The sequence below is a fragment of the Sphaeramia orbicularis genome, chromosome 20 (assembly GCF_902148855.1).
Source record: "Sphaeramia orbicularis chromosome 20, fSphaOr1.1, whole genome shotgun sequence".
Lineage (NCBI taxonomy): Eukaryota > Metazoa > Chordata > Actinopteri > Kurtiformes > Apogonidae > Sphaeramia > Sphaeramia orbicularis.
This window is the reverse complement of record NC_043976.1, coordinates 40,712,867-40,726,437: the sequence shown is the minus strand read 5'-3', so window position 1 is coordinate 40,726,437 and position 13,571 is coordinate 40,712,867. Positions and strand designations below refer to the sequence as shown.

Sequence of the window (13,571 nt, the reverse complement as noted above, 5' to 3'; positions counted from 1 at the left end):
GAGTTTAGACAAAGAGAACAGAAAAATTATATATAAAAGATGCAATGATGAAAAAGACAAAAAATACGCAATAAAACAAAAATGATGTAACAATAAAAAAGACACGTGATGAAAAAGACAAGAAAGACACAAGACAAAGAAGATGCAACAAGATGAAAAAAAAGATGAACTAAACAAAAAACACAATAAGATCAAAAAGCGACAGACGCAGAAGACACAACAAGATGAAAAAATTCACCCTTTTCATTTTGCTTCATTTCTAATGAAAAAAGCAGTTTTTATTTATTTATTTTACAAATAAAATCTGCTTCATTATCCACTTTTTAACACTTTTACAAAGATGTGTGTGAATTTGTTACAGCGTTCAGTGTTAATGCGTGTTTTTTTTCATATAAATAAAAAATGACTTATACCGACTTCACATTTGACTTTAATTCCTGCTCAACGCGACGTAAAATCTGACAAAAGAGACTGAGTTTAGTCAAAGAAAACAGAAAAATTATATATAAAAGTTGTGACGATAAAAAAGATGAAAAATACACAACAAAACAAAAATGATGTAATGATTAAAACAGACAAAAATGATGCAACAAGATAAACACAAAAAGACAAAAGATTCAACAAGATGAAAAACACACAATGTGATGAAAAAACAAAAGACACAACAAAACAAAAACAATGTAGCGATGAAAAAGACAAAGAGACGAAAAAGACACAAACAAGACAGAAGACACAACAAAAGATGAAAAAGTTCATTCTTTCATTTTGCTTCATTTCTACCTAAAAAAAGTCAAAATAAATAAATCAAATCTGCTTCATTTTTCACTTTTTAACACTTTTACAAAGACGTGTATGAATCTGTAGCAGCGTTGAGTCATCAATGCTTGTTTTTTTTTCATATAAATAAAAAATTGCTTGCATCGTCTTTCCATGTGACTTTCATTCCTGCTCGTTGTGATGTAAATGTGACCAATTTGGTGTGATTACCGTGTGCATTTGTGCATTTGTACATTTGTACATTTGGAGGAACACGCCGTGTCTTGTGATGTAACTCCACAGTGTATGATTAAGTCTCATTAATGGTTTTTTCTGCTCTTCGTCCTCCATCAGGGAACGTTCTCCAGTGACAACGCGGCGTTTAGCCTACAGGCTGGCGTACCACACAAACGGACGCCGTGGCCCGGACCGTTGTTCACCAGCGGTTTCCCTTTGTGGGATGGCGAGATTTCGACACCACGCAGGACGGAGACGAGGAGCCCAGAGATGGTATCAGTGTGTGGGGGCTGCAGGGCCTTCCTGTGGCTGCCATGGCGGAGGGGGGACGCACAGATAGGACCCAGACGGGGGGGGGGGGGGCTCAGACAGGGGGGTCAGGGTGAGGATAGGACTCCAATGGGGGGTAGGGCTCCGATGGGGGCATCGGGGTGGGAGGGGGGATAGGACTCAGACGGGGTGAGGGGATAGGACTCTAATGGGGGGGTGGTAGGACTCCAATGGGGGGGGGCGGGTTAGGACTTACACAGGATAGGGGGATAGGACTCTGATGGGGGGGTCAAGGTGGGAGGGGGGATAGGGCTCCAATGGGAGGGGGACAGGACTCCAACTGGGGGGGGTCGGGGTGGGAGGGGGGGTAGGACTCCGATGGGGGGTTCAGGGTGGGGATAGGAGTCCAATGGGGGGGATCGGACTCAGATTTGGGGTGGGGGTGTGGTTTGATGGTTTGAGAACCAGCCTCAGTGTGAGAATATCTGAAACACCGACTAAAGCAAAGACCGGCATCTGGTTCTGCAGAGCCCCCCCCCCCACCACCACCACCACCCAGGGTCATGTGACCCAGGGATTCAGATGCAAAGGTGTCGGACGTTGGAGCTCAAACGGAAACGATACAGATGAAGATCTGGGCGGAGAAACCAAAGTGGAATCAGAAAAATGGAAAAGATGTGACAAGACACGAGTAAGACACAAACACACGAAACTAAACTAAAGACGCAACAAACGAAAAAGACAAAACAAGATGAAAAAGATGCAAAAACACACAAAAAGATTAAACAAGACAAAAGACACAACATGATGGAGGTGTGAGTCATGTCTCAGCATCGACGGGAAACGACCCTGAAATCAGAGATTTATTCAAATAAAAGAGAAAGTTTAGACAAAGTTGAAGAAACTGGAAAATGTGAAAATTTAAATGTAAAAGATGCGATAAATAAAAAAGACAAACAAATGACAACGATGCAAAAACTAAAACTATATTCTGAGTTTCATTGTGTTCATATTTTTCATTTTGCTTCATTTCTTATTAACATTGTATATATACTATATATACATATATATGTATATACACACACGTTTTTATTCATGTGTTTTGTTTCACTCTCATATTCAAATGTTTTATAGAAATGAAGCAGAAACTTGACACTTCTCAGTTTTGTTTTTGTTCAGTTTGTTACTTTAAATGTTTCATTTTTATTTCTTCTGTTTTTCATGTTGATTTTTGTTAATTTTCGTTAATTTCATCACTTATTTTCTCCATTTTGTTCCTTTTGTTTAAATTATACATACATTTAAATTTATTTTGTTCTTTATTTTATCAGTTTTAGTTTTTGTTACTTATTTAGTCATATTTTGTTTTGTTATTATTGTTACTTATTTTCTTCTTTTCTTTTTTTTTTGTTTCTTTTCTTCATTTTTGTTCTTTTTGTCACTTATTTTTTGTACTTTGCCATAAATGTGACTCTTGCTGATCCTGGATAACGTCTGAACGTATGACCTTTGTTTTTGGCGTCGTTTTTGTGTGACAGCCGGTGAGTTGTTGTTGATGTCGGTGTTGAAATGTCCCACAGCGTCGAGTGGAGCAATCTGTGGTCCAGGACTGCAACAGCATCAGAGTGAAGAAAGAGCAGAGTTTCACCCAGAGCGCCGTTTCCCAACAGCCATACGACCAGAGAAACACCACGGAGGTACGGGCGCCAAAGGGGGAGGAGTCACAATGCAGACGGACGCCAAAGAGGAGGAGTCACAGCACAGATGGACGCCAAAGGGGGAGGAGCCAGGGTCCAAATGCAGACAGATGCCAAAGGGGGAGGAGTCAGGGTCCAACATGGACAGATGCCAAAGGGGGAGGAGTCAGAATGCACACAGACACCAAAGGAGGAGGAGTCAAGGTCCAAATGCAGACAGGTGCCAAAGGGGGAGGAGTTACAATGCAATAGATCAGGGGTCACCAATCCTAGTCCTCGAGGGCTGGAATCCTGCATGTTTTCGATGTATCCCTCTTCCAACACACCTGACTCAAATTATAAGCCTATCATCAAGTTCTGCAGAAGCCTGATAATGACCGTCACCTGTGCTGGAAGAGGGAAACATCTAAAACATGCAGGATACCGGCCCTCGAGGACCAGGATTGGTGACCCCTGCAATAGATGCCAAAGGGGGAGGAGTCAGAATGCAGACAGACACCAAAGGGGGAGGAGTCAGGGTCCATACACAGACAAATAAATGCCAGAGGGGGGAGGAGTCAGAATGCAGACAGACACCAAAGGAGGAGGAGTCAGGGTCCGAACATAGACAGATGCCAGAGAGGGAGGAGTCAGAATGCAGACAGACACCAAAGGGGGAGGAGTCAGGGTCCGAACATAGACAGATGCCAAAGACAGATGCTAAAGGGGGAGGAGTCAGAATGCAAACAGACACTTAAGGGGGAGGAGTCAGTGTCAGAAGGCTCAGACACCAAAGGGGGAGGAGTCAGAGTCAGAACAAAGATGCAGAAGTGGGAGGAGTCAGACTCATAAGGCAGATGCCAAAGGGGGAGGAGTCAGAGTCTTTTATTTATTTATTTATGTATTTATTTATCTATTATTTATTTTCTGTTTTTTCTTCTGTTTTTATCCACTTTTCACTGACTTCATCTGAATCAGAATCTGAATACTTTATTAACCTCAGGGAAAATTACTGTGCGTTACAGTTACTCCGTGCAAATACTTTAAAAGTAGCAGAAAAGAAGAATATATATGTTCAATAGAGAATGAATGAACTACAAATCAAAGTATATTTTAATATCTCTGTTTTTCTGTTCCCACCACACTCTATTTTAAAATGTAAAATTCTGTTGTTGCTTTAACACGAACACAGTGGCACCATCTAGTGAATTCCAACAGTCATTACACTAGTTCAATATCACTGACACATAACATGGGAAAAAATATCATTATTACTTAAAAATGTTAATTATGAAGTTGAAAAAAGAAATGAAATTCATTAAACTGAGATGGTAGATCTACATCATATAGATTAAACGCCTCTTTTTAAAATTAAATTTCATGTTCTCTTTTATCTTATACCTATATTATTTCATTATTTTTTATATATGAAAATAGGCTTTTTTTCCCCCCAAGAAATTTTTATGTTTGTTAGTTTGTTTATTTTTTCTTATTGATTCCAATTTAGTTCCAGCTGTTACTCACTTTCTTACCTTCTTTCAATTTTCTTTGCTTATTTTGTTTATTTTAGTATTTTTTGTTTATTTTGTTGCTTTAAACTGTACATTTATATTCATTTTGTTGTTTATTCTGTCATTTTTTGTTAATTTTTGTTAAAATGATGCTATAAATTGATAATTTATTTCCATTTCATAGGTTATTTTGTTCATTTTTATTATTCATCCTGTTGCTTTAGTTTTTATTTTTGGCTGAATATTCACTTGAGGCTTCATTCTTTTTTTAATGTTTTCTTTTTATTTTCATCAGGAGGAGAAAGCAACAGATTATGTGAAACTGATGTGAGGAGATAAATGTCAGACCAGGACCAGGTTCAGGTTCTCCTCCTGACTCTGGTTCACTATGATTAATGTCTCCACCATGCGGCAGAGCATCATGGAAACAGCCTGCAGAGATCCTCAACAGGGAACAGATGACTCACTCTGACTCCAGCCTCTGGACCTTTACAGCAGAAATAAAACCAACCAACCACAGTCTGGAATCAAGACCAGGTTCTAAAGATACATTTATATGAAATTGTATTTATATAAAACTGAACTGTTTTAATCATATTAAGGGTTAAAGTCACGCACAATCAAACTATAGCATGTGTCAGATGAAGGCAGTGGAATAAAACGATCAGTATTTTCCACTGAAATGAAATGAAAAATGGAAATAATTCAGTCGTGTTAGTAGTATTGTCAATATTTGTTCATTTTGTTACTCTAAACAGTCCATTTGTAATATATTTGTTGCTCACCTTCTTCAATTTGTTGCTAATTTTCTTCATTTTAGTTCATTTTTTTTCTATTCATTGTGTTGCTTATTTTCTTCATTTTGTTGCTTGTTTTGGTCACTTTAGTTTAGTTTTGTTGCTTATTTACTTCATTTTGTTGTTTATTCTGTTCATTTTAGTTCAAGTATGTTCATTGTGTTGCTTATTTTCTTCATTTTGTTGCTTGTTTTATTCCTTTTAATTCAATTTAGTTCATTTTGTTGCTTATTTTCTTCATTTCGTCACTTATTTTGTTCGTTTTTGTTCCTTGACTTACCTTAAAATATAAATTTTTGTGAACTATGTTCTTTTTTCTTATGTTTGTTGCTTATTTTCTTCATTTTAGTCCTTATTTTGTTCATTTTCTTGCCTATTTTATTCATTTTGTTTGTTTCTTTTTTTTCTTTACTCTGTGGTTCTTTTTTTTTATTACAGCCTGTTTATTATATTTTCATCATTATATATGTTGTATGCTCTATGCAAATAATGTTAAATCACAAATCACTAAAACTTCATCTTTTAAACGATGATTTACTATTTACTATTTTTTTTTAAATTTATTTTGTGGTTCTCTTTTTTTTTATTACAGCCTATTAATTACATTTTCATCATTATATTTGTTGTATGTTCTTTACAAATAATGTAAAATCACAAATCACTAAAACTTCATCTTTTAAACAATGATTTATCATTTATTATTATTATTGTTGTTATTATTATTATTATTATTTTTTTTTTACTTTGTGGTTCTCCTTTTTTTTTTTATTACAGCCTATTTATTATATTTTCATCATTATATTTGTTGTATGTTCTTTAGAAATAATTTAAAATCACAAATCACTAAAACTTCATCTTTTAAACAATGATTTTCCATGTATTATCCTAATAATGGATCATGACTGATGTGAATATTTTATTATGAAATGCTCTGTTTACAAATTCCATAAATAGATACTTAAATACGTCACTTCCTCGGCTTTAAATATGTTACTAATGAAAGGATAAAAACCCAAACAGATGACAGAGACCCTGGAGGTCTGAGCTGATGTTCAGATAAAACGGTCCGGGTGTTTTTGTCAGAGTGGGCCCTCTGTGTCCACACAGGATCCGGGTCCGGGCCCCTTTAAACCCGGATCCAGACGCAGATCCAGCCGCTCTTTGTGCGCCACGGGCTGCGCCGCGTTTCCTTTAAGATGATGTCGGACCCGTTTCAGCCTGGTTTCTGCTTCTGCTCTAATGTCGAACCGGGACTGAACCGGGCGGACCGAGGCTGACCGGAGCCCAGACGGACCGGACCGGACCGGACCCCCACAGCCCGGTCCGGGACCAGCAGGACCCCCGTGTCCTTGCGTTCAGGAGTCAAAGGCACGGTTGGCCGTCTGCGGGTCGCTCCGGACATGTCCCCCGGCTCCGGGAGGGACCGGCGGCGTCGAGGCGCACAGGACACCGGGGGACTGCGGTGGATCTAGTCCGGTTCCGTCCGGACCGAGAACCGGGGCTGTAGGACTGCGCCACACGGATCCGGATTTCCACAGGGGTGAGTGTTGGATGTGTTTTCAGACGTGGAAAGGCGTCACGTCGTGTGCGTCAAAGCCGGTTCTGCAGGTGGGTCCGCCGGGCCCGAGACACGGTCCGGGTCCGCGTCCAGGTCTAGGGTGTCTGAGGGTCTGATTCCATTCCCTCCACGTCCCTTTGCCCCCTCGTGTAAAGGCTCTTATGTAACCCACTGGGACTGTCCTGGCCCTGCCAATGAAAACACGGGCTGTGGACGCGTCCATGTGGACCCACGGACCCGGATCTGACCTCCATGTGGACCCACGGACCCGGATCTGACCACCCCGTGTCCCCCATCCCCATTTCAGACTCGGTCCTCCTCATTCAGGATCAGAAAAGTGACACAACGTTTACATCAGGGGGGTCCAACATGGGGCCCGTGGGCCAAAACCGGCCGTCAAAGGGTCCCATCCGGCCGTGGGGGAATCTGAAATGGAAAAAAAAAAAAAAAAAAGAATGTGAAGAAATTAACAATCTACAATGGCGTTTTAGGGCCACGCAAGAAAATAAAAATGCTTGTCACTACAAGAATAAAGTCGTAATATTTCTAGAATAAATTCATAATATTATGAGAATAAAGTCTGTAAAAAATGATTCAAATGTAAAATGTAAGTTAAACTTAAAATCAAGAGCTTTCTCTGCTTAAAAAAGTTAAGTTTGTTACATGTACACATTTAAATCAGTTAAGTTATTTTATTAAGTTGGTCTAAATGAAAAACAAGGAAAACAGTCTTAACTTAATAAAATATCGATTTTGAAAAGACATTTCTCCTTTAACTTAACAAAGAAGTATATTAAGTTAATACAACTTAAAAATCTTGTAAGCTTCCTCTAAAAGCTGAGTACAAATCTGATGTGCCTGCATAGTTTAAAAAAAAAACTCATTATTTAACAAAACTAATGTCGTACTTTTTTGAGATTAAAGTCGTAATATTTTGCGAATAAAGCCATAATATTGCGAGTTTACAAACGGGTGGGAAAAATATCATAATTTATGGGGGGGGGGGGCCTCGAAACAGGAGATATTTCAGGACCACACTATGAATGGAGGGGTAGGAGAAATTTCCTGTAATTCTGTGTGACTCATTGGTAAGATGGAGGTAAACACAACTAACAAGTGCAGCAGTGTGATGAAGGAAACACACAAATGTATATAGTTTCTTCGTAAACAACTTAATCATTTGATCGACCATTTAATGCCATTTCAGTGTGTTATAGATCGCATTTCTGCGGTTTATAGTTGATAGTTGTAAAAAGACGACCAAAGCCCATGGAACAGAGACGGTTCCAGCTGCTGACGACACGGGGAATACTGTCGGAAACAAAGTTGTCACATCTGTTTATAGCGGCGTCGATGACTGCTGCTGACGTAACAGGTCTGGAAGGGTTGGACCATTTCATAGGAGAATGTTTCAAGCCCTACCCCTTACAGCTCCGTTTCAAGGGGTAGTGCCAAGGGGAGGGGTAAGGGGGAGGGGCTAAGGGGTGAATTGGGATTGGGCCGATGACTTTATTTTTGTAGTGACGAGTGTTTTTATTTTCTTACGTGGCCCTGATAATCAAAGATGTTCAAATCATTTTAGTTCAGGTTCCACATTCAGACCAATATGATCTAAAGTGGGTCTGAACAAGTCAAATACTATCAAAATAACCTATAAATAATGACAATTACATTTTGTCTTTGTTTTTAGAGTAAAAAAAAAAGTGAAATTACATGAAAATGTTCACATTTACAAACTAGAAAAGCACTTGGAGAGTGCAGACCTCCACCAAGGCAGATCAACCCCCCCCCCCCCCCAAGGCTCACCACCAAAATTTAAAATTTAATCAAATCAATTTTGTTCGTTCCTTGTGCCAGTATCAACATTTACTGCAAATTTCATCAAAATCCTTCCATAACTTCTTCAGTTATCTTGCTAACAAACAAACATGTTTTATGTTTGCAAGTTTTAATGTTGAATATTTATCCTGATAAAGGAGTTTAAAAACACAAATGACTGTATTTTTTTTGTAGTTATAATTGTGTTGAATAAGAGCTTGGGTTGCAGTTTTGACAAAAGTTTGGTTCAGGGTAAAAGCTGCTGGAGACTTTCGTGACCAATTTTTCATCAAATCTGTCAAACCTCAGTCATATCCTCAGTATTATGAATCTGTAAGTCTGTCTGTCATTACTCACCTGAATCTCTTGCATTACGGTGAACAGTTTCTAAGTGCCATCCACCAGAAACAGTCCATGTGTTTACAAATGGGCCGGGAGGTCACTCGGGCATTTTTGGAATTTTGTTGTGATGTGCATTGTGGGAAGTGAAGGCTCGTGCAGCTGCCTGACAGCGGCAGCTGGAACAGACATGTTCAGAAACGGCAGGAACTCCCTTCCGTCTGTGTATATTCTTCCAGCCGTTTCCGCGTGTGTGTTTCATCCATCTAATACCATAAGGTCCCACTGCTGCTGCCAGGTCGCTGCGTGAACCTCTGCACTTCGAAACTGTTCACCGTAATGCAAGAGATTCAGGCGAGTAATGACAGAAAGACGAACAGATTCATAATACTGAGGATATGACTGAGGTTTGACAGATTTGATGAAAAATTGGTCACGGAAGTCTCCAGCACCTTTAAAGTTTGGTTCATGGTTAAAGTTTGGTTCATGGTTAAAGTTTGGTCCAGGGTTAAAGTTTGGTTCATGGTTAAAGTTTGGTCCATGGTTAAAGTTTGGTCCAGGGTTAAAGTTTGGTCCATGGTTAAAGTTTGGTTCATGGTTAAAGTTTGGTCCATGGTTAAAGTTTGTTAAAGTTTGGTTCATGGTTAAAGTTTGGTCCATGGTTAAAGTTTGGTCCATGGTTAAAGTTTGTTAAAGTTTGGTCCATGGTTAAAGTTTGGTTCATGGTTAAAGTTTGGTTCATGGTTAAAGTTTGGTCCATGGTTAAAGTTTGGTCCATGGTTAAAGTTTGGTTCATGGTTAAAGTTTGGTCCATGATTAAAGTTTGGTCCATGGTTAAAGTTTGGTCCATGGTTAAAGTTTGTTAAAGTTTGGTCCATGGTTAAAGTTTGGTCCATGGTTAAAGTTTGGTCCATGATTAAAGTTTGGTCCATGGTTAAAGTTTGGTCCATGGTTAAAGTTTGGTTCATGGTTAAAGTTTGGTCCATGATTAAAGTTTGGTCCATGGTTAAAGTTTGGTCCATGGTTAAAGTTTGTTAAAGTTTGGTCCATGGTTAAAGTTTGGTCCATGGTTAAAGTTTGGTCCATGGTTAAAGTTTGTTAAAGTTTGGTCCATGGTTAAAGTTTGGTCCATGGTTAAAGTTTGGTCCAGGGTTAAAGTTTGGTCCAGGGTTAAAGTTTGGTCCATGGTTAAAGTTTGGTCCATGGTTAAAGTTTGGTCCATGGTTAAAGTTTGGTTCATGGTTAAAGTTTGGTTCATGGTTAAAGTTTGGTTCATGGTTAAAGTTTGGTCCATGGTTAAAGTTTGGTCCAGGGTTAAAGTTTGGTCCATGGTTAAAGTTTGGTCCATGGTTAAAGTTTGGTCCATGGTTAAAGTTTGGTCCATGGTTAAAGTTTGGTCCATGGTTAAAGTTTGGTTCATGGTTAAAGTTTGGTTCATGGTTAAAGTTTGGTTTGGAGTTACAGTGTGTGTCCTCGTTTATCGTCGTGTCTTTAACAGTCTCTGGGTTTCGTTTCTTCTGCAGACTTTTCCAGATCCTCCAGAACTCCAGACCTTTAACCTCCAGACCATGACGTCTCCGGACTCTCCCCCTCTGGTGTCCCCGTCCCCGTGCCCCGCCCCCCCTCCGTCCCTGCCCTCCTCCCCCGTCCCCTCGTCCCCGGCGCCGTCGTCCTCGTCCCTCCCCGTCCCGCCGTCGCTGCCCCCCACCGGTGAGGTGATGGTCCTGGCTCTGGGGCGGAAGAAGCAGCGGGTGTTGATCGCCCTCTCCATCCTGCCCAACCTCTTCCTGGCCTTCCTTCTGTCCTCCGACGCCCTCATCACGCTGTCCCCCCCCCACCACTGCCACCTGCCGGGCCCCTCGCCACTGCCCGTCGACGTCCTCAACGCCTCCCTGCCCTGGGTGAAGGGGGACCGGCCCGGGGACGCCGGGGGCCCGTCCCAGTGTAAACAGTACGCCAACGGCAGCCAGTCGGCCGTGGTGGACTGTGAGGCCGGGTGGGACTACAACGTCACAGAGGGGCTGAGGAACAACATCGTGACCGAGGTAGGAGTCCGGTAGGGTCCTGGTCCTGGTACGGGTCTGACCGATGGTTTATGGCAGGGGTGTCAAGGAGTGGACCAGTAAAATAATAACCTATAATTAATTTCAACTCCAAACTGAAAAAGTCAAAGTACCCTTCCTTTAAGAACAGTTGTTTTTGTTTTTATCTAAACAGTGAACTTATACAGAACATGTGGATGTTAAATTTCATCCATTAACACTGTTGATTTTCAGACATGATGTACAAATGGGCTTAGTTGTCTGTTGAAAAAATAAAATTATTAGAAAAAAGTAAAATTACCATTCACAATTACAAAGTATCCTTTCAAAAATGTGAATATCATGAGCATCCTGAAATTTCTTTAGAAAAATAAGTGTAATTTTTACAATATTCTGCCTCAGTTTATCATTTACTCATGTTCATTATAACTTCCAGATCACAGTGGATCTACACATACACAAAACATTCAATAACAGACAGAATGTCGTTATAAAGCCAGCTATTTCTCTGAAGACATTTTCAGGTTGTTTGTATTTTTTGTGAAAGTATAGTTTGTACATGTGAACATTTTCATGGAACTTTATTTTGATCATTAATATTGGTCTGTTTCAGTCTAACTTATGAACGTGGTTGGTTAGGTTTATGGTTAAGACTGTTCTTGTTACTATTAGTTAATGTTAATGTGTATATATACACTTTTTAATATCATTTTTTAAAATTTGTACACTGGTCAATTTAGTTATATGAACCATAAAAGTGACATGACACTCATATAAATAAATAAATAAATAAATAAATAAATAAATAAATAAGTAGAAATAGATGAAAAGAAATAGAAAATAAAAAATAATAGAAAATAGATGAGTCTGGTTCTCGAGGTTTAACTCTGGTTCTCTAGATTTAATTCAGGCTCTCTAGATTTACCTCTGGATTTAACTCTGGTTCTCTCAATGTAACTCTGTGTTTAACTCTGGTTCTCTAGCTTTAACTCTGGTTCTCTAGATGTAACTTTGGTTCCTTAGATGTAACTTTGAATTTAACTCTGGTTCTCTAGATTTAACTTTGGTTCCTTAGATGTAACTTTGGATTTAACTCTGGTTCTCTAGATTTAACTCTGGTTCTCTAGATGTAACTTTGGTTCCTTAGATGTAACTCTGGATTTAACTCTGGTTCTCTAGATTTAACTTTGGTTCCTTAGATGTAACTTTGGATTTAACTCTGGTTCTCTAGATTTAACTCTAGATTTAATGCTTGCTCTTTAGATGCAACTAGATTTAACTCTGGATTTAACTCTGCTTCACTAGATGTAATTCTGGATTTAACTCTGGTTCTCTAGATTTACCTCTGATTCTCTAAATTTGACTCTGGTTCTAACTCTGTGTCGCTAGATTTAACTCTAGACTTAATGCTCATTCTCTAGATGTAACTCTGGATTTAACTCTGCTATACTATATTTAACTCTGGGTTTCACTCTGGTTCTTGTTACAGATGCGCTAACATGTTGACTGACACTTTTATTTTTACTGTTACTGATTCAACTTTTTGTTTCAAAGATACAAATAACTCTTCATAACTCTGATAAACAGATAAGTTAAAAATAACTGTTGAGTTGTTTGGGTTCTTCATTACATTATCCATAAAAGAACAACTTCAGTGGAGAATAAACAAATGAAAAAAAAACTTAAATATTACATGACGGTTAAACACGAGCCACTGTCGTCGGAGACATGACGTCTATAAACTGGTACTGAAATTTGTCATCAATAAACAATAACATCTCATCACTCTGGATGATGTAGAACCACACCTCACAGAGCAGTAGTAATAATAATAATGATAATAATAATGATAATAATAATGATAATAATAATGATAATAATGATGATGATAATGATGATGATGATAATAATAATGATAATAATGATGATGATAATGATAATAATAATAATAATAATAATAGTAATAACCCCTAAAACCTTAACTTTTTGGAGTGTTTTCTGAGGTCGCAGAGCTCAAACTGAAATGACTTTGTTTTTTCCTGATTTATCTCGTGCACCTGAACAGAGTTTTGTCTGGTCTTTCTTTGTTTACGTACGAATTTAAAGCCTTGAAACGCTGAAAACTTTCTTTTTTTATCTTTTATTTATGTACAGGATGGTCTTGCTGAACATGCAGTCTGCGTTTTTTGCAACGCGCAGCTAAACTTAAACACAGATGCACAAATTAGTACCTGACACTGAAGCTCCTGGTCTTTAACACCGACGGCAGATTAACTCTAACTCATCTTTCAGTGAACTTCAGTGGTTTTATTAGATTAAATATGATCAGTTTATCCCAGTGGTTCATTATTAATCTGTCATCAATTCACTGGTTCCTTATTTGACGTGAGTTGATGAATTGGTGTTTTCAGTTAAATCCCTGTAGTTGAATCCTGATTTTTTTCCCCCATATTTGTTATTTCTTTGCCTCTTCATGACGTCGGTTAAACCACATCTGGGCGGAGCCTTGTTACGTCTGGGCGGAGCCTTGTGGTTTGACTGACAGTTTGTACATTTTCATCAGTGAC

The 13,571-nt window shown here is 39.0% G+C and overlaps 1 protein-coding gene across 1 annotated transcript in view; it reads left to right on the top strand.

Moving 5' to 3' along the window:
* Positions 1-6,265: 6,265 nt before the first annotated feature.
* Positions 6,266-13,571, top strand: part of slc22a17 (solute carrier family 22 member 17) — a 28,304-nt gene continuing 20,998 nt past the window's right edge. The window contains exons 1-2 of the mRNA XM_030123405.1: positions 6,266-6,787; positions 10,486-11,007. Of these exons, the coding sequence (XP_029979265.1) occupies positions 10,531-11,007 (477 nt within the window). The 5' untranslated portion in view covers positions 6,266-6,787; positions 10,486-10,530. The remainder of the gene's footprint in view (positions 6,788-10,485; positions 11,008-13,571) is intronic.